This window comes from Nothoprocta perdicaria, unplaced genomic scaffold, assembly GCF_003342845.1.
Source record: "Nothoprocta perdicaria isolate Ctin4 unplaced genomic scaffold, notPer1 scaffold_94, whole genome shotgun sequence".
Taxonomy (NCBI): domain Eukaryota; kingdom Metazoa; phylum Chordata; class Aves; order Tinamiformes; family Tinamidae; genus Nothoprocta; species Nothoprocta perdicaria.
Genome location: NW_020456243.1, coordinates 1,573,324 through 1,598,826, shown reverse-complemented (window position 1 = coordinate 1,598,826; position 25,503 = coordinate 1,573,324). Strand labels below are relative to the sequence as shown.

Genomic DNA, 25,503 nt, shown 5'->3' with positions numbered 1-25,503 from the left:
AACTGCTAAAAAAAATACTCCTCTTGCTGTAGTTTTAATCAGCAGAGCTGTAAAATTTGYGGTTACACAATTCATTTTGCAAGTTTGGAGTAAAGTACAATATTAAMATTGCACATATCTATACTCATTTTTCAAGTTAACTGTAGTATGTTTGAATTCAACTAAGAATTTAATCTGCTCCTAGTTGTAACTAAGTATTTGATCTTTCCCCAGTTGTTGGATTTCAGATACAAAGCTGTCAAATRTGAAAACACACATCTAAAAGAGATGATGGAAAACCAGGAGTGTAAAAGATACACGGTAAGTTCTTATATTTCTGGAAAATATAGACTGAGGTSCTTGCAGATTTAGACATTTCTAGATTGTAAAAATAAAAGGTAAAAATAAGAGGGCCACGGGTATCTCCAAACCCATGGACTGCTGCAATCCCACTGTATGAACCATCCCAAAACTGTGCAGCATAATCAGAAACAAGTGGTATTCACGCATAGCCCACAGACTAGGAATGGTTTTGACCTTAACAGTAATAAGGTAAAATTTTCCATAACTTTGTCTAGACACTAAAGATATTGTGCGGACATTTACCTTGTAGTGGTTTCACTGATTTCACAAAATATTTGTTTTTTACTGTCATAATTCTCGCAGATGTCCTTTTTTYATTTCTTTGCTCTCTGTTGTTATGACATTTAAATATTAGTGTAAGAAATGCCAATAACATTTGCCAGCTTATTTTCAGAGCTTAGGATTTATTTCTCTTCAAAGAAGGGCTAGTTTAAATTAATTTATTGAAACATATGCCACATAATCATGCAGAATAAGAGCAGGTATAAATATTACAACACTGCCTATCACTAAACAGCTTTAAAACCTCCCCTACACATAGACCATCTATAGCTATTGTATTTGATGCTAGAAAGAGACAGAAATGTTGCTTGTAAGAAYGTCTTGGGGGAATTCATAGCCTGTTTATTGTAAACTGACAAATGCCTGAAGAAAAAGTCACATTATTCCATTTCCTCAAACTGGCAGATAGGTTCCCCCAGTGATCTTTTACCTATACATCCATCCATATGTTTACCTGTGATTTATTATTGTGTGGGTGTCTCATTCTTTTCCACAACAACATCCTTCCCAGAGACAGAGAATTGTTGTATGACAAGAAATCTTGCAGCCCTTGTGGTTTTTAACCGCAACAGTAACATCCACTTATAGATACCACTGTGATACATTGGGGGACCTAATAGTGTTTTCCTACTCCACTGGAGTGTTCTGAGGATCTAAACATTCAGGATCACGGACGTTAAAGTTGCAGCCCCTTTGGGTTTCAATAGCAGGGACACGGGGATAGTGGCAGGGATACACAGATATACCCAGGGATACACATATCCCTCTGGCAGGGCCACAGGGTAACCCAGCTGAGGGGCTCATGCCAGGATAACTCTGCTCCTTCTGGTCTGGCTGTTAGAGGCTGAGGGGACTCAGCTCCCTCCTTGCACTGTTGCCCCTCTGCTGTCGCTTTGGCAGACATAGCTGAGCCATATCTTGCTATTCTTTGGCAAAATGTTTCATTTTCTTATACTTTTTGTCACTTCCGTAACACCCTTCCTTATCCTATTGTCCAAAAACCAGCTTAGCAAGGCAAGATTTATAGGGAGAGATAGCATCAGAGCAGCTGGCACAAGAAAGGGACCAGCCTTTGCACAGGTTGTGCCTGTTGGGTGAAGGTATAACCACCCACACCACGCTTTGCTAGTGATACACCAAAACCAGCTGCTGAATCTTCATAAATTACTGGTCTCTGAAAGAATAATGCAGACCCTCAAATACATACAAGCACACTAATAAAATGCAAAGGATTTTTTTAGCCTATTGCACAGAATTTGACAAGTCTTTTGAGATATTTCCTTATGACTGGCAGTATGCTTTAGGTAAGAATGTATTTACACTGTGAAATGAAGTATTTGTCAGCGAGGCAGAATTCTGACTTAGCTAAAGCAGATGGACTCCATGGAAGGGGGATAGTGCAAGAACAGAATGAGATATCCTGGCTGACCAACTTCCAGAGCTAATTTGCCTCTGGACATCACAGTGGTTGGGCCTCTCCCAGCCCTGGGATGCCTGGGCAGGTGCTGCTGTGTTCCAGCATCCCGAGCTGGGTACCAGGTGGGCTGCCCCCGACCTGGAAGCCGCATGTTGTGACACAGTGAGTGCTGAGCTGATGTGGTTACTGCCTCTAAACCTGCAGGTAGCTCATTCACACCTAGCCTGAATATCTCCACATACTTAGTAAATTGAGCCTTTARATATACCTTAATTCTAGTATAGTAATGAATTTCTGATTATTTTTGTTATTTCTGGTGGCAGCATCACTGGGAGGAGSAATACAGCTGAAAAATCTACAGCTTGAGATGTTTTGGTTGCTTTTATGTCATAGGTTTTGCAAAGCAAGTGATGAATTTAAAAAAAAAATAATATTTTGAATGCACTGTTTGCTGAGAAATTTTAATTTGTTTTAATATGCTACACAGGCTGTTATCCCTTCTCTCTCTTTTTAAAAAAAAATTTTTTTTTTTCTTCTAGAGGCAATTCCATTGCTTTGCTCTAAGTGCTGCATGATTATATATGGCAGCTACGTCTTTAGCACAGAACATTGCTTTAGGTTTGCTTGCTGAAAATATTAATATACATTTGTTGTGAAATAATGCCTATTTAATGAGAATTTTATCTCCTTTCACAGAGTATAGATTTATCTAATCAAAAGCATGGAAGCTACACAGCTCCCCTTTACAAACTGGGACATGAGAATGTAAGATTGCGAAATAGTCTCATTAAACTACGAAATAACACAGAAGCATCAAGACTGGATGCCGTGGATACTTGTAAGGAAACAGAGCACAGCTACCAGGCTCATTCAAAGATGCAAGAAAAGGAAGACAGGTAATACTGCAGACTCTCCAAGTGTATGAAACTTTCTGTAAGTCTCTTTAGAAGCACGTAAGAAAGTCAAAGTCTTTAAGATATTTTTTTTCTGTTTCTCTTCATTCAGAAGAGTTAACCTATTTGTCAGACTGTATCTAGCTTTCTGAACTACTTATATGAACTTTTTTGAAGAATGCATACAACTACAGCGATTTATTTGCACTTGGATCTGCATTACAACACTAGATAAGACAAACAGTACTCCACAATAAATAATAATAATTAAAAAAAAAAGTAGTTTATCAATCTTAAATTATCCTGCAGTCAAAGTGAGAGGCTGGCCAGGAATATGTTTCATAGTCTGGTACTAGCTTGTCACATTATCATGTTGAGTTATGAGGGGAAATGTTAAAGTATTATTTAGAAAGGTAGATGAATAGAAGTAAACAACTATCTGGTTTTTGCTCCATGATCTCATGTACAGAAAGCATAATAACATTAATAAAAACCATAACTGAAGTGTATCCTTAGTCAAGAAACCAAAGTGTCCACATTTCCTTCCAGTAGTTCTGCACTCTTCAGCTCCTTCCTTAAAATTAAATGAGAATACTGTTCTGTGAATATTTTCAGATACAGGCAATTTCAGGCCCTTCATCACAAAATAATTTACTAACAGCAGTGTATATGTCTGACTTCTTAAAAAATGTAAACATGTATAACTGTAAACATTTTGGGGCAAGTGAAAAGTGCATTTATTTTGCATAGTTCTGGAACAGGCAGATTTGCAGCTGGTGCTCCAAGAGCTCAGTGATACTATTTTTCATGTGAAATGCTTTAGCATCCCCATCTTGAGTTGGAATTCCATTTGACTCAGGCAAATGCAAGAATTTGGCTCATGAGCACAGTGGAGTCCACATCTAAAGATGAATTATACTGTGTAGATTATCCAAGTCCTATTATTAAAGGTTACCAAAAGGATTCCTACAAATAGCATTCTCTTCATGCTTGTCTTCATGCGTGGAGAATTGGGTTGATCCAACTAGCCCAAATTCAGCCTAGATGCCCTGGATTCATTGTGTCTGTATCTGAGGCATATAGTATAATTTTGCTTCAAAATAGGCTCAGTGATACTCTGTTTAGAGAGGGGAACATAATGACTCTGGTACCTACTTGTAAACACAGTCCTTCCAGCAGCAATGGGCAGTCCTAGACCTACATGATACCGTTATCTGGGTGTGCAATTCTTCCTATACAGTTTCTAGAGAAATTATTGTATTTATGAGCTTGGATTCATCTGTGTTATATGAGATTTCAGAACAATATGATCCCTGAAGGGAATCTTGGCTAATTGCTGGGTATTGGAAAAGAGAAAAGAACTCATTGACTGTTAATTATTCTGCAGTTCCTTCCTATCGTTATCCTCTTACCACAGAAAGGAAGCACCTTTCTGTGCTTCCTCCCTGAAATTTAAATATCAGAGTGTCATCTGGATACAATACAAGTTATTTTTAATAAGCTAAGGTGAGCAGAGATTGCTTCTGGCATTGTATATGAATGTCATTACCATGGAAAGGCTGGATAAACTCAGTGCTTTCAGACTTCAATAGTTACAAAATAAATAAAGCTGTGCTTTGCATTTACATGAGTTTCGCAGCTTCCTGCTCTGAAAGGATGTTTTCATTACTTTCAGAAGTGAGGGGAGCTGCTAGCAAGCTGATTCTTCTTCTCAAATTGGAGAGCTCACAGAGCTGAGATGAGGGTTGGAGTCCTGGACAAGTTCCTTAGCCACGTTGGTCCACATGTCTCCCCTAAGTTAGTGGCCAAAAAGCACTTTTTCCGCTACTCAAATTAGCTRCTCTCCTTTAGGTGTAATGGAGCTCCCTGAGATGAGAAGGCCAGTTACACTTTAGAAAGGCAGTCAACCTGTGTCACATCAAATCGATCTTTGTTCTGAGGAAGACCTTTCCTTGCCTTCTACACCTCTCTCTAYCTCCCCTCTGTGTCTAGCCATTGCTTCTAGACATGATGGGTGCCTAGAGGCCTAGAGGCCTGCTATCCCAGCTCCTTTTCTCACAAATCTTTGGGCTCTGTAGCTGCTCTTTCACTGGCAGCTACTACACTACAAAACTTACAGAACAAGAGAAAACAGAAAACATACTGAACAGATAAGCAAGGAGTAACACCTATCAGATCATGGTGAGAAGTCAACCAGGGTTCACAGTCTGTGAGAATGCTAGACCGTCATTTCTCCCCTGCCACACTAGATCACCATCCAGAGCCCATACAGCAGGGAATGTCAATGTGTTTTCTATTTGTCCTAGTCTACCAACAAGCAGCAGAAACATTATTCTAACAGAATAGTACAAATGAGGCAAGTCTGAGGCAGAGAGGGATGTAGGGCATGAGCTGGAAAATTAGAGAAGTGGACGAGTGGATGCTACGAAAGCCTTGAGAGGTTCACTGAGCAAATAAAAATTCCTGAGCACGGCCAGGCATTAGACTTCAAGWCAACTAACCAGAGCAACAACTGCAGCACAGGGAAATCCCCACATGTTTCAGGTTCCCAAAAATAATGGATAGGACATAAGACAGGATGCAGTGCAAGTACTATGGGATATGACGGCAAAAATGCAGCATAGGTGAAAAGAAGAGTTGACTTCAAATTTGAGATTTTTAAGGACAGCTTTAGGTAGACAGGTTCTAAGAATTCAGTAGTTTGGATTCCACTGTAACTTAAAAATCTCCTTGCAGTCAAATTCACTAATTCTCCCATCTCTCTATTGCCTTCTAACAAAGGGAGTTTTGGTGTGGGGAGAAGTTATTACTGAGTCTCTCTATACAAAATCCTTGGTTCGTGTCTATATGTTTTATTTAGAATCGACGTTTTCCAGATGGGTAGATTTAGATGTGGAATGATGGATCTGCATTAGAAAAATGAGCTTGAATAAATTCCAAATGAATAAATATGTATGAAGGACTTGCTGAGCATTTGCAAAACAAAACAAAACAGAAAAAAAGTAATTTAGATGCCCATGAACCTTTGTACATCTCATTTTGGATGGCTACAAACTGGTCCCTTTGTGTGGAAACCATGTTGATGAGTTGATTCAGAAGTATCTAGATTAAGGAGAGATTAATCCCAACATATGCATGTCAGCTGRTTCCATGTGAAAAGACTTATCTAATATCAAAATCTTATAATTATTTCTCAGTAAATTAGTACCTGTAAAATAATGCAGGTTTCCTCTTCCCTTTTGTATCTGAATTCTATAATAAAGATCAAAAGACCACCTACTTAGTATATTTGTAAGATTTTTTACTTATTGTTGGCTAACTGAATTTGACAATAAGTAAAGCCCAAGAAATGTTTGATTATTATTTTAATACTTTTAATATTAAGCCTATTCCTTGCCCTAGGTTTTGCAAAACAGAATATATTTCTACTGCCAAATAAGAACAAGACAATGAAGGATATACAAACCAACATGAGAGGTAAACTGCTCTGCAGGAGGGTATCTTAATAAGCAGTTTGAACTACGACTCCTGCTGAAAAGCTTTGTGGCCTCCTAACTTTGTTTGTTGGCAGTTTCATTAGATGCACTTTAAAGCCTTCGCTAAGTTTGGCRTTCTTGGCTGGCCTGATTTTTAAAAGAAACATGATTTCTGATGTCCCAAATAAATCATTACCACATCAAACTCCTTTTTTAGGGAAAAATAATGAGGCTTAAGAATAATGAGCATCATGGAAAGCATATTGTGACTGTGCCTTTACTTCTTAATTCCTTGTATTCAGTCAATCACTGAATTACCTACAAACACATTATGATCATGGTGCTACAGTRATAAAAAGAAAATTAAAATCTCCACTAAATATGTTTTACACAGACCAGGAGAGTAAAATTAATAGAAAACAAAATATTTTGGCATTACATAATATATAGCGCTGAAGTAAAAGAGGTCTGTCAAGCAAAGTTTAAATGATTGAGARCCGAAAAATGAAGAGGAAAACATTTTGAACATTTAGATTAGATTTACATTTAGATTTTGCAAAATGTAAAGTGATTCTCTTTCTGAATAATAAAAAGTCATCCACTGTTGGCTCAATCTTGCCTAAAATTACTTTTTGAATTCAATGTATTGTATTTGAGGTACTATTCATGTGTGCATGTGTGTAATATGTATATGCGTATATGGAAGTGGCAGGTTTGTGCTTATGTTTTTACTATTTTTAAGTCAGAAAAAGTAAGATTTTCCAAATTTTCTAAGGAATTACTTTACAAAAGGACCTGTGGAATTATTCATGAGAAATTAAGTGTAACAGACACTGCAAGTATGTGGGTAACACGCTGAATTTTGATCATGGAAGACCAACATTAAACCAAAACTGGGAGAGACAATGTTCCTCAGATCAGAAATCTCAACTGAACTACTGAACACACTTTAAAATATGATTCTAATTAATAGTTTTAACTACCTCAAAGAAAAGTGATCTTGGGCATTTTTGAAATATTGTTTCAACTACTTGTGCTGTATTTCAACGGATTTTGAAAATGCRTACCCAGAGGTCAATAGACATAACAAAGAGCTTTATAAATCAGGAAAATTTAAGTTGGCAAGGAAGATGCCAACAGAGAAAGAAAATTCTGCATTAACACCTCTTTATTTGCCTGCTTAKGTTTGAGGGAAAAAAGTATTTGTGGTTGTTGAAAATAGGCATGATTGGGCTGTTGACGATGCRGAGGATTTTCTTCCAAGTGCTGAAACATTTATCATAATCAACCATARATCTAAGAGATGTGATGGGCCATACACTGATGAAACAGATGTGCTGAGCTTGTTTTTTCAGGATCTAAACATGCATTTGTGTTCGTAAATTAAAGGCTATTTAGTTACCATAAGCATATATACAGCTTTTAAAARATGTGCAAATTCTGCATGCCTTTTGTACACATATCAGCCTATCAGTCTTCTTAAGCCTGAGCCCTCTATGCACTGTTATCCAACCACTTACAAACAGGATTTCCTCAAACAACAGAATTTTCTAGTATCAAATGTATACAGGTAATGCAGGCAATTGTTTGGGTTGAATTTAACTTTGGGGTATGTTCTGTYTTATAGTGAGTATAAACCCTGTTTTTGTGTTTTAATTTGCAGTTTGTTTTCCATGGTAATTATGGTACTGGAGAAAGGGCAAAAAGACCTTTGTTAAATAGTTAAAAAGAAAAAAAAAACTGGTGTTCATGCAGAGGGATGTAGGGTTGTGTTGTAAATGGCAATTTGCAAGTGCTTTTTCACAGAATCACAGAATGGYTGAGGTTGGAAGGGACCTTCTAGACTCATCTAGTCCAACCCCGCTGCTCCAGCAGGGACACCCAGAGCACGGGGCACAGGGTGGCAGCCAGGCGGGTTTGGAAGATCTCCAGAGAAGGAGACTCCACAACCTCCCTGGGCAGCCTGTTCCAGGGCTCTGTCACCCTCACAGTGAAGAAGTTCCTCCTCACATGGAGACGGAACTGCCTGTGTTTTAACTTATACCCATTGCCYCTTGTCYCATCACTGGCCACCCCGAGGCTTCTTTTAGCCATTTATATTCAGAAACCTAGAAGTGCCTGTACCATGGAATAATGCCATGGACTAGTTAGTCCTCAACTAATTGTGTGCTGTCCTATTCCTAGGCTCATCATCCCAAGCAGCCCTGGAATCTGAGGCATGGGCACAGTCATAAATTAGGTGGGAGATCTCTAGGGAAAATTTAGGAGATTACAGGCAATGGTTATACTGGTGGTTAAGGAGCATTTCTTCTTTCTTTCAATATACAGTCAGTTTGTAAATACTACAGAGTAGCAGGTGGAGGAGTAGCATCTTTTGCCAGAAAAGCTTGGGCCCACATCCTAACAGTTCCCTGAGGGAACAGATGTGTTGAGTCCTTTTATTTTTGGAAATGAAAACATGCGTGTGAGTTTCCAAATTAAAAATTTTATGTTTATAAATAGATGTTTAAACATATAATATTAACATATTTATATTTATTAATATATTTATATATATAATATATTTATATTGACATATACAAATATGTTTATTACCATAAACATATACACAAATTAGGTAAGTGGCCAAGGCAAAGTGCACTTTGATCACCTGGCAGAAGTGAGGGGGAAGGGGAATGAACCGATAAGGTCGGCAGGGATCTCCTAAGGGTCCTGTGGGATGTCTGTGTTTCAAGGAGGTTTTCCCCATTCTGGAGGCTGCACAGCCTCAGGCAAACCGAGCGTGGTCTCCCTTATGGCAACAGATAAATTGAGCAGCAGAGCAATAAGGCTCTTCAGGAAAATGCTTTTTAGCCCTTTTCTGTTTTTAAATCAAGTCAGCAGTTACACTTAACAGGCAAAAGCAAAACACTAATTCTGAGCACATTGTGCTCATTAAAGTTCTATTTTTTCTTTCTCAAGAATAGGCATGTAAAGCAACACAAGCCATGTTGGGATTTTGTTGGTGCCACTCAGGTCATTGATTTCAGAAGAATGAGGCTGATTCCACATTCAAGAGTTGGGATTAATGTGTCCTACCTGTGTGAATTCCTTTTGCAAGGCTGTAGCTCTTTCACTTCATGTTGTCTTCATGTCAACACGTTGTCTTCATGTCAACAGTGATATTCTCTTTGTGAAGTATGTGCATATGTGAAATACTCTATGAAGGCAAACACAGGAAATCATATGTTGCAGAGAATTAGCATTGCCAGTGCAAAAAAAAATAAAAAGCAGGCATTCATATTTGCATTCAGACCAGAACTCACTTTCTAGATATTAGTTTGCACTGAACTGGCAGAAATTTCAACCCAAATTGTGAAATCTCTTTAAAGAAAACCCTGTGTCAAAGCACCTTAACGTAGGTGCATGTTCTTCCAAGACGGCAAGCAGCAGCAGCCATCCAATGGACCCTAGCAGGAAAAGGAGGACCCTTAAAAAATCAGGTCCCTTTCTTGCAGTGCTGCTTGTATGTGTGTGTGCAGGCCATTGTGTGTTCCACTTTTGCCATCTCAAAGCCCTGATAACTATAGGCACATGTGTTTGAAAACGCTGGTCTTACTGAAGTAAGCTATAACATAACAGCAATAACTGTTATTAAATGTATAGAGAACCAGTTCTCGGATAATAATAATAACACACACACACACAGATCACGTAGCATTTTTGCTGTGGGTTTACAGAGGAAATTACTTTCAGAAAGGTCAGAAGACAGGATGAAAAAAAGTCTGAGATTTTATTATTCATGCCATTTATCTTCAGTTGTGGCATTTTTTTAATGCTGCCCTTCATCCAAACAATAGACAGAATGGACTTTAAGATAGAAAGGATTTTCTTCCGTGCACAAAAGAGCAGAGTATATTTATTTAATGAAGAGCAAGACGGAAAGGAGAAAATTCTACCCAAGGAAAGGTAAACATATTAGATGACTTTAAAGTCTGAAAGGTTTTGTAAATATTCTCAGAGACTTTTATCTTGCAATGAATAATAGTACTAATAGTAGGATAGCATCATGCTTTTAATTTCCTTTCCTATCACCTATTTTAATAGGTGTTTTTTTAATAATCAAAGACAAATACACTCTACATTACTTCTCTGAGGTATTCTGTACTGTTCATTTATGGAGTATTCTCTCAGTCTCAAGTCTTAGGACCAAGGAGCTCTTGTATAAGCAGTATCCATTAAGACTGCACAGCTAACCTTTCCTAGCAGTAAATATTTAAACCAAGGTTAGAAGATGATGGTGTGATCTTTCTGAAGAAAGCACTGCCCTTTTCTCTGTGCTTGGCTTTTTTTTATTATTATTATTGGTTTCCCTAGAACAGAGATTCATAATAACTGCATTTTAGTGGCAGGGAATTTGAGCTTCAAAAGCTCTTATATCTGCATTTCATGTCAGTAAAATGCTTTAGGATCCTCTCAATGGATAGGATAGAGAGTAGGTTTAAACAGCTGCTGTATGTTAAGTACCTTCCAAGATAAAAAAATCTCTTTTATCTTCTATTAGATTTCARTAAAATGGGAAATTTTACTATAGCCAGAAGTATTCTAACAGGAATGTAATAAAATCCGAAATAACTGAACCTTCTTGTTTTGCATGTCTTTGATATATAATGCAAGTAAAAATGCAATTGGAAAATAGTCTAATTCAACAAACATCTGGGCAAGCTGGTCTCAAAATTCTGCTCTTTACCAATATGGTTTCAGAATCGTTGAGTTAACAGTCAGGAGAAAAAGGGATCTTGAATGGGAAGCAAGTAGTTTGCCCTCCTTAAGTTGAAGGTAAACACAATAGGTTTTGTTTGACAAAACTACAAATGAATTCACATACATGCTTAGACCTCCATTGTGATCACTGTAAGCAGGATGCAAGGTTGTGGAACAATGTTATAAAATTCTTTAAAATACTTTTGTAGCCAGTAAAGTTTTAATTATTATAAAGAACATGTTCTTGTGCACTTAAAAATGTATTTTCGATATGTCTTCATTTTTTTTTTAGATTGATCTCCRTTGTGTTCTCATTAAATCCATGGCTCAATTACTGTAGGAAGCAAAGGTGCAGGATCAAAGTCTCCTCTACTGTTTTTTATTTAATTGATTTAAACATCTATTTTAAATTCTAGCCTTTTGAATATATTTTTAAAAATATAATTAGATCAAAATTTACTCCTTACACAGACCACTACTAATAGTTTGTTTTTTTTATCTCAGTTATACTTTATTTTCTTCCCTTGTATTTGTGTGGTTAACTTCACTCTAGTCCCTATTATACCATAAGCTAAGTTTTCAAGACCTGTCTGAAGGGTGTTTACATCTCTTCTTCCACCAAGGAGCTAAAGGGATGATAACCTTTGGCAAAAGACTGGCAACAAATAGGTGAGGAATATTGATTGCTTCACATCCCTGAAGTGTGTCTGGCTTTCAGCTCTTATACAGCAAGTATAGTCATACACAGTTATTCAGCAAGGTTAGTCAACTCAAGCTCCACTGGAAGGGTTTAAAGGAGCATAATTTCAGTCACAACTGARGCAGACAGAAAATGCACACCCAGGCATTTACATTAACTGGCTGGCAGGTGGCAACTTGCTAAATTGCTGCAATTTTCTGAAGTACAATCTTATGCCCATAGCTTGATGCTTGAAGCAGTTTGAACAACTGACTAATCAAAATTATAAAAATGAACAGAAAAAGAAGTGGCTTTGCTATGATAGCTTGTAGTTTTAACTGTTTTTCATACTTTGACTTTGTATTTTTGTTGCTATTTTAGAACTTTCCAAAATGAAGATGAATGGCAAATGAGACCTCAACAAACTGCTATGTTCACAGCCGATAGATACCACAGGGACTGTAGTCCCACTTTGTATGGCCAAGGTGATATCATTGGTTCCAAATGTGGCAGCACTTCTCATAAACTTGATAGAGGGCATGAGCAGGATCTGGATGGAAAATCTCCATCCCCACCAAAGGGATATCCTTTGTGCTCCGATGGGCTGCCTTCTGAAGAAGGTAGAACAGGCATTTTGCTGGGCTGTACTTACAGCACAGAAGAGATCAACTTACCAGTAAGTAACTCTTTCCATTTAACACAGATATTCTCGAAGATCCATTCGTGGAGAGAAATACAAACATGAAGGAGTTAAAAATTACAGTAGCCTTGTCATCATTATTACTACAATGTCAGCCCAGCACAAGCAGAAATACCTTATCCTAATATAAATGCAGTTTTTCTGAAGATTAAACACCCCCTATTGGGCCGTACCTCCATAATAATAATGACAGTGATAATCACCTGCCATTATGTAACTGTGGGGGAAATTTGTAAGTTTTAGCTGGTTGCTTTCAGTCTGGGCACTCTGCTTTAAATGCCTTTCCAAAATACCTGCAAACTTACTGTCTTAAGTAAGATAATGCACTGCCAGACAAATCGAGTTTCTACAGCATTAATGAGTGAAGTTTGAGRAATTCCAGCATTTTCCATGTGTTAGCCATGGTATCCAAAAACAAACAGAAGTGATAACTGCTGTAATCCTTCTTTTTCACTTGAAATGAAAGAAAAATAGTGCATCTTTTTTTCCGTCACTCTTCATAGGATGGAGATTAACAATCTCCATGACTAGTAGAATAGATCCTGCTTCATCTATGGCCACTTAGAAAAATCTCTGCAGAACGCTCTGACTCCAGATGTCTTTAGCCTCTTCCTTAGTATCCTTTATTCCTCCCTAGGCATCCCTATTAGTCAGTAATCTTTTTTTCCACTTGAAAATTTAGCACTTATTTCCCAGACCTCAAACCATGCAATTGCACCAACTTTATATAATGAGACTAACAGGATAGTGAGGAATGGACTGTAGGCATCTCTCTGTCCAGCTGTGATGCATAAATCTTTGTATCCAGACATCCTGAACTGCAGGTGTGTGGCCAACATCTGTAAAGAGAGGTAAGGGAAGACTGTACTTCAGCATTTACTAAGGAGAAGCAGTTGGCAATTTTCTTCCCATTTGCCACATTAAGTAGGAGAGAAGAGACATCATTATGGCAACAATCATCAGCTTCTTCAAGTAACTTGTGATTGTCATTCCTCAGGTCTACAGCCCATTTCAGAAAKGTGCTATCCTTTCCTATGGGAAACGTGGCTCAGGAATGTTGTCTTCAGCAGCAGCACCAGAGTGAGGGTCTGTCCTGTGAAGCAGGGATTGTAGTGGAGCTGTTTCCTGGTTGTGGACAAGGAGCAGGGTGTCAGTAGTCAGAGAACAGGAAGAGAACCATGTAGYCCTAGGTCTTTGACCTCACGCAATTTTTATACTTTTTTCACAAAAATATTAAATAACTATTTCATGGTTTCTTATGGCTTAGGAATATTCCTCTTTAAATTGTTGACCACAAAAGTAATTTGTGATTGGGCTTTTCCAGGGCAGCTTGATAAACTCCACTTTTCATCCCCTCCTCTCTCAGAAGTGTCAGACAGAGAGTACAGGCCACAAAGCTTCCATTTCCAGCCAGCCCAGGGAAACTGCCCATGCTGAGATAGTCTGGCAAGCTACAGAGGGAATATATGTGGTGCTCAAGACACGGTCCATGCCAAATCATTTGACTAAACTATGAGGAAAACACCTTCSAGTTGGTTTATGAGCAAAGCCCATAATGATGAGAAAAACTGCTATTTTTCTTACTGAGATTAGGTCCGAATAAGTGGCCCCGAACCAGGTGCAGGTCCAGAAATAATTCATAATTCAACAATTACTCAGACTGACTTTGGATACCACAGCTTTAAAACAGAGCCCATCCACCAAGTTCTGAGTTGATAGGAAGCCATTGCATGAATGRAAATCATGAAATTATGAAATGAGATCCCCTACATGCTCGGAACGCCTTGATGATGTTACAGAGGATGAGTTTTCTGAAGAATATTTGTAGCACCACTTGAACACGTTGAAATTGAAGGTGACCTTCTGAAATCCACCAAAATACTTTATTGATAAGGTATTTGGGGAAGAAAGAAAATAGACTCTTGGGCTTTAGACAAAGGCTGTAGTCTATTTTGCCAATAGAGATCTTCAAACTACCTTAGTAAATGTTTCACTGGAACCTCTGTTTCTTTACATTCTTACTTAGAGGTTACATGTATAAAGAAGACTGAAGCCACCATTAGAGTGAACTGGAAACCTCAGAAGAGATTCACTGGAGAATCCCCAGGCCCCAAACTTCTGTATCAAAGTTTCCAAAATACAGATGCTTTTTTTTTTCTTTTCTGAACAGTAGTTCAGAGAGTGTTTTCTTCCAGAAATGAACAATTTCAGAGAACAGTTGCTTGAAGTCCTCTGGGAAAACTATTCATTAGGACAGTCCACTGCCCTGGTATCAAGTTTAATCTTTCCTGCAGAAAATATATAAAACTGAAATAAAAATATAGTAAGATGCTGCAGTTCCAGTATAGTCCATTTTTACACAATTCTTCCAGAGAAAAAAAGCTAGAGCTGAAACATTGTGCTTCCCAGTGTAGATTTTTAACTTCTAGTCACAGGATACCTTGTCATCCCTCTCTTCAAATGACTTGGTAAGACAAAATATACTTAAGCACTAACAAGGAAGATTTAGATAACGTGTTAGGAAACTTTCTAACATTAAGGATGGGGAATCACATAAGAAATAGATTGTAATGGAAAGTTGTGGCAATTCTACTCTTAGACATTATCAGGAATGATTCTGACCATCTTGATCCTAGTCTAAGGCACCCTGTGGTCCATGCCTCTTCCTCTTAAGTATCACAGAATCACAGAGTACTTATGTATCCAGGTGCTTATGTACTTAAATACCCAGCTGCTTAGGCCTTCTAGATGCCTTCTCATGTGGCCTGAAAGTTTCTTAGGCACCTGACTTCGGGTGTTCATATTTGAAGCACATTCTTCTGAGAGGATTGACATCTATACCTGCCGCCTAAGCTGTAGGGTGCACCTGCAGGAGAAGAAAGCACCCAGAGTGCCCCCAACTTAGTGACCCTAGCCTTGATGATACAAGAATTTTCCTGGAAAAGAAGAGGGACTCAATATGAGCAACCTTTAGCTTGTAACTCTGCTGCTCTGCAAGAATGATTGAGCCATTTAATGTTAGAATGGCCTGGGCGCTCATGCTATCGAGCTGCCTGGCTGAAGGTGCAACCACAAATTCATGGGGCCACAAGGAGATCAATTCTGGACAGTTCTTGTTCCTCAGGTATTGAAAGTAATATAGAATTGAATATAGAGCATGGGGAAAGAATAGGCCAGAAGTTTAGAAAGCAGAGCTTAGACCCTAATCAGTTTTGCCTTTTAGACCTATTTAGATTCAGTTTTCTTTCAAAGTACATGAAAAAAGTGAACAGCTACCTTTATAAAGAGGTAGTCAGTGATGTCTGACACAGGCAAAAAAMCAAAGAGAACCATCGTCTACTTACTCTAAGTGATATATGCTCTTCTCTCATCTCTGAGGAAATTCAGAAGTGTCTCACTTGGGGCTGACACTGTATTTCAAGAAAAATACATCAGAGCCAGCACAACTGAAGCAAAGGATCCCRGTGATTTTGCAGGATGGCCTCATGGCAACACTAGGATGTTCCTAAGACAAGCTAGCAGTTGTGAACAGTGTAGTAAGGAATCTCTGAGAATCTCTCATACAGTTGTATATAACATTTATATAGTTGTATATAACATTTCTGAGGACTTAGCACCCATGCCAGTCTGCTGGCAGAAAGGAAATGCTTGACATGTTTATTTTCTATAGGAGATGGCACCTTTGAAATCCACACTTTAGATGCATATTTGCCCTTATGCTCCTTATGCTCTCACTGCATTTTATTTGCTCAACATTGACACTGCATCACTCAGTGATTTCAGAGCTTATATTCAATAAATGAAACATATAGTGATTCTTAAAGGGAGTCCAGCCTCCATATCCAACGTCCTCTTCGTAGTACAAAAGCCTTCTTCCTAGTTTAAATAGTACTGCTGACTCTACTGTTGAATCCAAATGCCACTGGAAAGTAGTTACCTGACTGTAACCCAGGAAAGAGCAAATGTGCCAGTGGCAGGCAAAAGCTCAGGAACTCTTCTGAAAACAAGTGATTTATGAGTGGGAAATCATGCACCTGCTCATCAGGTAGAACATGAGGCAGGTGATCTCTCCCAGAGCCTTGCCAAACACGGACAGATTAACAATTCCTGGCTAATGCAGGGGTTGATAGCATAGATCAGTGTAGCGCAGCAAGGTCATCCGATACCTTGTGTTCTTGTGCCTCTTTGACCCCTATTAAAACACTAATGAGGAGGGACTGAGAAAAGAAAAATTCTATTTTATCTCTTTATTTCATTTTAATCTGATATGTCAGAAAGCTTGTAATATATCCAGTATATTATAATCAGGACATTATTATAGAGAGAATTTATTTTTGGCTATTGATCATTTTTATTTTTAAAAAGGGTAAGGGATTTTCCTAAGGGAAATCCTTAAATTCAATCTCAAGGTCTGTTGCAAACAGTTTGAATTGAATAGTGCTTTAAAGCATTACTATAGTTAATGTATTTTGGTCTGAAAATCTACTAAAGGGCAGTTTAAAGGCAGGCTGAAAGTAAAGATTGAATCTGCCTCTAGTCGCTGTTAAAACACCCCATTCTGAAGCCTGATATAACGAATCCTAGAATAAAAACTCACAGGTGGTGTAGAATTGGCCTTTCCACAATCCATCTGAATATTTAAATCATTTTAGGTCCTTTCTATTTCATGTGCTTCACCTTTTACTTTGTAGGAAAAACAAAAGCAGAGATTCAGGAGTGTGAATCTCTTCATCAATTATGTTAATGAAATTCTTTTTAAAACATTTTCATTAAGAAAATAAATTTAATAATCTTTGCAATATCTTGAGAAGATATTGCGCTATCTTTAAAACTTCTCAAACAAGGACAGAAAATTATCTTTCTCTCTGTATTGCAGTTCTTATATGAATATATAGGTGACTTCAGAGCCTCAAGGTGACAGGACTGCAGTGAGCACAGATTTTCTTCCTTTCTACCAAAAGCACCTCSTGAGCTGGAGAAGAGGCAGGGAGACAGAGTCACAGGAAGCAATTAGCAGTACCCAACACTAGTTACATTTATTCTGTAATTCCCCTAACCAGACTTTTGAACTCTCTTCTGGCCTCAGTTATAACAYGGCCTTTCACTTATCTAAGGGTTTTGGTGGTTCTGAAGCAGTTTAAGTCTGTCTAACAAGGTGCTGAAGTGCTTAAGGGCAAATCTCCATGCTAAGGCCCTTAATATCACAGCTAATAWGAATAGTAAGTCACTCAGGCAGTTGAACACCTTTAAAAATGCAGGCTGAAACTCATGTTTGCTCACGGAAACTCATGCATCCTGAGCTATAAAGCATATATATATAAAGCATAGGAGTATTAGCTGGTGTATGTCTTAAAATGTAAATATTTATAATAAAAGTTCTGCTGCACTTGCTGTTCTTTACTAACCATGTCTCTCTCTCCACTGCTCAGTCTCCTCCTGACATGTCCCTCCTGGCAACAACAGAAAAGTTCCTCCAAGAGGAAGAGAAGCACACCAAAGAATTTGAAGAGCGTTTAAACTCACACATTGAAGAACTGCAAAGACATTCTGAAAATACTCTAAGAAAATATGCCAGGTTAAAGCAAAACAGACACATTTGAGCCAGTTAGCTTTTTTTTTTTTTTTTTAAACTCAATTAAGAAAATAAAACCAAGTAATCACCTAGGAGCTTCTTAGATGAAAAACTGCAACTAGGTTCTCAATTTATTTTGATACATAGCAAATAGTGTGTACTTTTTAACATCAAAGTTTTAATAATATAATCTCCTATGGGTCTTGGTAAATTACAAAATGTTTTTCTATAGACATATAATGCACAGGTGGTTTTTGCCTAGCTAAATTGTTTGCAACAGAGGCCATGAATTAAGATACTTTCAAWTCTGTGATGTACAGAGGGCTAATAAGTGGAAATGTTTCCTGGAAAATATCATCAGCCAAGAGAAATTCTCTAGACTGCACAGAGCAGGAATAACAGGGGCCTCTAGCCATATCAGAGCTCCCAGTGTAAATAGCTYTGGTATTAGCTCTGGTTAATCTTGGCTACAGAAATAGCCCTTGGGACTCTTGAAATGAGTAAGTGTGAGCTTTTTCTTTCTTATGCTTTAGGCCATGCAAGTCTAGGGGAGGAACTTAAATAGGCAAAGCATAAACATGTTTTGAAGCTACTCAGACCTTTAGACCTCACCTGGGACAGTCCAATCTTAGCTCTACAAGTTTTATGCTAAGGCTAAAGTATTTAAATCCTGTCTTCAAAACCACCCGTTTTGGTATTGATGGTTTTGATATTATGTTGGCTCTTTATTTACCTACATGGATTGGGAAAAAAAATACTTTACACAACTTGTGATCAATCTTAGGTAAAGGCCCAGAATTTTTTACATTTTTCTGCAATGTTTTAAAACAGAGCAAAGTTAGTTCAACTCTATATGCTGAATAACTGTATGCTGTTGAGATTCCTTTTATTTGCAATTCATATTGAATTCTGTTGCTGTATAAGGGAAACAGTCAGAAATCACAGACAGTGCTGATTAACCACCAATTTCAGTGAAAGAGACTCTGAAGAGCTGCTTTCCAGCAGACCCTGTTGCCAACTTCCTGAAAAAATGTGGATAAAAATAATACCAGACTGTCAAAGAGCCCAGTCTGTCAGTGAAAGAGCTATCATTACTATTCACGACCACAGCAAAAATGTAAATTGGTTTTTGAAGCTATGTTTCCATGATGACAAAATATACTGCATCATACTTAAACAAAATACCAAGATTTCAAATACCAGTTTGGCTCAGCTGGTGATAAAATGAGTAAGAAAAAGGAGAACATCAAAGAATCTTTTACAGGAAAATTCCCAGAAATTGCTAGACTCACCTGGAGAAATGAAGACTGAATAAAAAGATGCTGAAAGGACATCTGAACAAACTGAATACACATGTAGCCCCCAATTTAAAAGGGGATGTTTAGGAGATGTAATGAAGAAATTTGGGAACCTCTGGAAAAAATGCTAACCTTTACATTGGGAGAGATCTGTAGAAGCAAAAAGACAGCAAAATGTTGCCTTTCAGAAGGGCAAAAGAAGAAATAGAATATTAGCCAGCTAAAAGAAATGGAATATTAGCCAGCTAGTTGGGTTCTTTTGCTGCTAAAAGATTTAAAAATGTTACAAGTGAGTCCAGCCCAGATCTGCATGGGAGACACGTACGGGTGTGCTCCAGGTCACGGGCCGGGAGCTCCCTCCTGAGACACCCTGCGCCATCAAGTAGCGCGATCGTGGATGAATAAAATCGTCAAAAAGGAGTAAGAGCTTTTAAAAAAACTTCTTCACACCTGGCCAAGCCATTCGCTTTGTCTAAAGAAATAACAGAGTTAGTTCCAGCCTGTTTGGGTAATACCATACAAAAAACTCCAGGTGGACACCCCCAAGGCTGGCTAGTGCCTGAGGAACCGGCCTGGGTTCTGGCAAACCAAAGCGCTGGTCTTGAACGCTGGTGTCCTCTGAAAGGCCACCCGGAAGGCCGCCCTTCCCCTCGCCAGCTGGGCTGGCAACACCTTCTCCTGGCCTCCTCAGACAAGTGCAGACATGGGTAAAACACGGATTCTGAGTGGTGCCACCTGCAAATGATGGAATACAGATGCCCATAGGTTGTATTTTTGTGTCACGTTTCATGTTACCAGGAAAACTCTTTAAAAAAATAAAGGGCAGAAGAAATAATGAGGTTGAGAAATGCTACAGCTTGCTCATGCCAGCGTTGGGGATGACTTGACAGCACAAGGCGCCCATGTTCTAGAGCTAAGGATTAGTGAAAACATAAAAAAGAAAAATTCTGTTCTGCTGTGTGAGTCGCCGGGCAATGGAAAAATGTTGTAAAATGCTGGATTTCTTTTATGATTTTTCAAAGCTTTCCCCAAAAGTATATTTTGGCTCCCGACATGAAGGCTTATTTTAAACAAAAGGAACATCGGCTCACAGGCTGCCACCAGCTCTTTCTGAAGCCAAGGCAGCGGTCACGTACACACACTTGGCAGCATGTTTCATCAAGACATAATTCTGATCTAGCTGGTGCTAAAAGAGCTATCCCATTCGYTCCCCGAGGTTATCCTGAGGGAGCTGCCACTGGAATGACAGCAAGGGAATAGAAACGTTCTCAATGGGCTCGTGTACCCAGGGGAACCGTGACCTTTCTCCCTGGCTCCTTCACCTCTTCTTGAGCAGGAGGGTTGGAGTAGAGGATGTCTAGAGGTCCCTTCCAACCTCAGCAGTCCTGGGATTCTTTTTGGCACAGGCATGTGGGGAAGGGACAACTGGAGGAGTGTCACGGAGCCCGTGTGCTCCTYTACGGGACACAGCAAGGGATCATAGAATCCTTAAGGTTGGAAGGGACCTCTAGAGGTCATCTAGTCCAATCCCCCCTGCACACTAGAGCCTGTGGCACAGGATGCAATCAAACACAGTGCCAAATCAACACAATAAGAGATAAATGGGAAAAAAACAAAACGTAGCTTTCCTGCTTTTCTGGCGGGTAGGCTTAAGCAAGGGCTTTAGTTTATCCATTTGAGGGTTTCACTTCACTTCACTTCACTTCACTTCACTTCACTTCACTTCACTTCACTTCACTCTACTCTACTCTACTCTACTCTACTCTACTCTACTCTACTCTACTCTATCTCCCGCTCCAATGCACTGCAGAGACAGCCTGAATTCCCAGTCTTATTGTTCTGCATTTACGGAGTACAGCTGGTTAAATGATTGCTTTAATGGTACTGTAATAACACCTGAATGAAGCCCATTGCCTTTAATCACTTAAACCTGGACTAAGTAACCCCCAGGGAGAAGTACATGAAGGGAGAATATAGGGAGGAAGGGGCCAAGCTCTTCTCACTGGTGGCCAGTGACAGGACAAGGGGAAATGGGTATAAGTTGAAACACGGAAAGTTCCAACTCCAGGTGAGGAAGAACTTCTTTCCTGTGAGGGTGCCAGAGCCCTGGAACAGGCTGCCCAGGGAGGCTGTGGAGTCTCCTTCTCTGGARATCTTCCCAACCCGCCTGGMTGCCACCCTGTGCCCCGTGCTCTGGGTGTCCYTGCTGGAGCAGGGGGTKGGACTRGATGATCTCTAGAGGTCCCTTCCAACCTCMACCATTCTGTGATTCTGTGAGAATGGCAAGCTGTAAATGGTCTAGAGCTGAGCCTCAGGTGATGTTATCTGCATCAACAGTCTGTCATACCAGTGTTTTTTTTTTTTTCTTACTCTACGACTCAGTTCTCAAAGTTAGTTGTGCACCCTATCTAAGGCTACTGTTTAATCACCTGGTCCCCCTCAAGGCTATGAATAGGTTATTKTGTCTAATCTCATTTAATGCTGCATCTAAATTTCCCCTAATGGACTGCGCAAAGATCAAAGAGCAGAGCTGGAGAGCAAAGACCTTGCCCTCTGTTTGTACCTCCTAAACTAACAAACTCATCTGTGTTCCTCTAACCTGCTCTCAGATGGAGCACCAGAGGCTTTGAGACAGAGTTCTCAAAAACACATTGGCCACGTATGCTAAAATGGCCAATTCTGTGAGTGCAAAGAGCAGTTCTAAACCACCCAGTCACTGAATTTACTGCGGCAAAGTTTGAATTTACTGGCTTGACTTAAATCCTTGTACAATCCAAGATGGAACAAGAAATCCTGCAGAAGTCCTGCATCCTATGCATCATATGTAAGTACTGTAATGAGATTACTGATTTTTTTTTTCATGTTTTTCCATCTTGTACAAATAMAGGTGGTGAATAAAAGACCACTAGGTCTTCAGACATCAGCTGAACAACTCAATCAGCMGTTTGAGTGAAAACAGTCCAAATATGAATGGTAGGACTTCATGTTCCTCGTACAATATGTATCCATGTAAACTTAATCCAAATGCCCAACAGGCTCCTTATTCCCATGATGGTGGGAATAAATGTTTTGGCTGGTCCAAAACAGGCTCAAAGCTCAGATCTAAAACAAGGGGACACTCAAGTACCTCCTGTATGTGATCAGGATTTCCAAAACTCAGGATTTCAGTAAGTAAACACATTTGCACCGTTTAATTGATGAAGATGACTGACAGTGAGTTTTTTACCATTTCCTACCACACACAGCTCTTCTTTCACACTTCTAGCAGTGTCGCTGGCTCACACAGTTTAGGGGAGCGTGGACCTTTTGTACCACAGCTGGCCACGCACCCACTGTAAGAACACATGGCACAACTCTCCTGTTTCCTTAGCACTTCAAAGATGTTTATAAAATCTGCATTACAACCTTGATCTTTAACGGTTTGACTCAGATTTGATTTATACTTTGAAAAATTGGTCTCTAACTTGGTTTATTGGAAGGCAATGGCAGGTTTTTAATGACTTCACCTGATAATGAGCACGCTCACAAACCCGCTCATAAGACACCGCTGAAGAAGCATCTCAGCATGAGTCTTCTGGTAAAACCGCTTGTAATAAATCATTCACTTTTGCCCACAAGCTACTGTATGCTGGGAAACAGTTTGAAACCCTCTTTCTAAAACACTTTTGAAGTTAACTGACACTTGGAGTAATATACACAGCTAAAAACCAGACACGGCTGCACCTTCCACTGAGAAGTTCAGAATAGTTGACATCCGGGCAACTGCCATTAATTCAGTTCCTGATTATTTCCCAGGGATTYCTGACAGTTTCTGTCTACAGCAGCTTCATATTCTTTTCCCGAATCCATGTTCTCTCATCTGCTACTAGCAAAAGGAAACATGGTAGAAAATAATCAGAATCCAAATTCAGAGTTTGATAGATAAAGCTCTTTTTTTTCTTTTTAGAGATTCAAACTGTGAAATTAATTCTAATTTCTGCATAATGAAAGTCAGATTATTTAACACTTTTTGAATTAGTACTCAGGAGAACTGCACATTTCAGGGCATCAAAATACACAAAGTCTCTTATCAGCTTCAGCTATAGGTTTGTACTAACAAACYGTGGGCTCCAAACAGATGAGCACTGAAAAACACACAGGTGACAAAAGATAAACGAAGGGCAAAAGATGAAGAAATGAAACGTCTCATTAGTGATGTAGTCTTAAATATCATCTGGCTCAGCTGACCTTCTGCCTGTTCAGCTGTAATCAGCCTCTTAATTGCTTTAATGGGTCACGGACTCTTGGAGAAAATTCACCTAGAGACTGGTGGGATTCTAGCAAGATCTTGCAGAGCCGAATGCTGCTGCTTACAAGGATACAAAAGAAGCCCTACAGTTGGAAAGAACTGAAATAATTCTATAACTTGGAGATGGAAAACTCACGGGGACTTTGCTGGAACATATGGAACAGATGCACAAAATAAGCAAGGGTAGGGAAACATCCATTATGAAACTGTAACAGGACAAGAATAATTCCAATTTCAGGCCRTTTTCTTTGCTTCTGTTCTAGGTGCTCAGGAAACCAAGCGCACTGCGCCAGGAGCACGTTTGAACGGCACTTCAAATTGGTTCTCTTCTTCAGGGACACATCCTATTCGAGCTGCACACCTTTTGTAACAAATACAATAGGCAAACTACCGTAACTCAACTGCAGCCATCCTTAGCCAAGGAGAAAAAGCGGGGAAGAAACGGACAAAGAACTTGGTTGCTTGAGAGAACAAATGACAGGGAGAGACAGGACAATTACCTTGACAGAGGCAGCAGTTTAGATCTCGCTGCTTCACTAAGGCAGCTCTCTGCGAAAGCATCAAATCCTCAGCAATTGTTTGGCACATGGGGAGCGGAGCTCCACTTTGGTGTCCAAGCWGGTCATTCAGTGGATGAACTCTTCTGAAGATACCACAATGACCAGCCTGTCTGGGTAGCTTGTTGTRCACACGGTCCAAGCGCACTGCATGTCGGCAGCAAAAAACAATTAACATTTTTCCCCAGGTCTTAAGGTTTTGGCACAAATGTGCTTGGACCCTGTGCACAACAAGGTGGGGTCAGTTTAATTCACCAGCAGCAATGGCAGAGCAAGTTCCTTAGCGGTGGCCGTCCCCATGTTCCCGGGTCCATGTCTCATTCTGAGGCAGCTTCTCTAGAGCTGCTTCACTTTGGGAACAGATGCCTCAGGGCAAACTCTCTTTCAGCAAATTGCATTTCCTTGCCTAAATTTATTTTGTTTTGCAAAACAATTTCAGTTAAAAATAGCATTCCACACAGCAACGATATCCAAGGTTAATGCACAACTTCAGTGCATAAGAAGAGTCCCATTGACCTCACTGGGACTATTTATGTGYCAGAAGACAAGTACATGAAGGGAAGATTGGATGTTCATTGAAAAATATTTCCTGCTACTGCTTCTGTGCAGTGTAGCATCATATTCCTTTTCATTTGGCATCTACATAGGCTCAAAAGTCTCCTGAAGCTCAATGGTTACTAAGGGCTCTAAAATATGGGAATGAAAAAGAACTAGTGAAAAATACAAGATTATTGAAGGATTTTATCAACATTTGTATTTATGGTTTGATTTTTTTGAATAAAATGCCCCAAAGTGCACTTACAATTTCCTGCAACTGCAGGAGGGGGATTACAGAACAGCAGATCCCTTAAATAAAGAGATTAGAGACCTAACTAATGCTAATGTTGCATTTTCTTTCTTTATGAAAAGGAAAATCAAATGACTGTACTCAAACCCACTTCGTTATTGCTGCTGTACAGATGTAAAACTTCCATTTATATAAAMAATTATTTGTATTTAGGTAATTTATTAGCTACTTTATTATAAGTTGGTGGAACCTCCCTTTCTGACTTCTGCAAGATTCCTCTGTTGGACCCCAACGTATTTGCTTTGAACGTTGCGCTCTCACAGCAAGAAGGAATTCAAGAGAGCTATAGACTTTAACGAAAAAATTATCACATGATGTAGGCTTTCATGCCAGGTCACATTTTTCACAAAATAACACGAAGATTCCAAGTAAGACTCATCTCCTTTATTCAAAAAATAAATATATCCTT

General features: G+C 39.2%; 1 protein-coding gene across 1 annotated transcript in view; it reads left to right on the top strand.

Moving 5' to 3' along the window:
- Positions 1-18,132, top strand: part of DEUP1 (deuterosome assembly protein 1) — a 34,547-nt gene extending 16,415 nt beyond the window's left edge. The window contains exons 10-13 of the mRNA XM_026052958.1: positions 214-300; positions 2,738-2,937; positions 12,214-12,508; positions 17,962-18,132. Coding sequence (XP_025908743.1) covers positions 214-300; positions 2,738-2,937; positions 12,214-12,508; positions 17,962-18,132 — 753 coding nt within the window. The remainder of the gene's footprint in view (positions 1-213; positions 301-2,737; positions 2,938-12,213; positions 12,509-17,961) is intronic.
- The last annotated feature ends 7,371 nt before the right edge of the window (positions 18,133-25,503 follow it).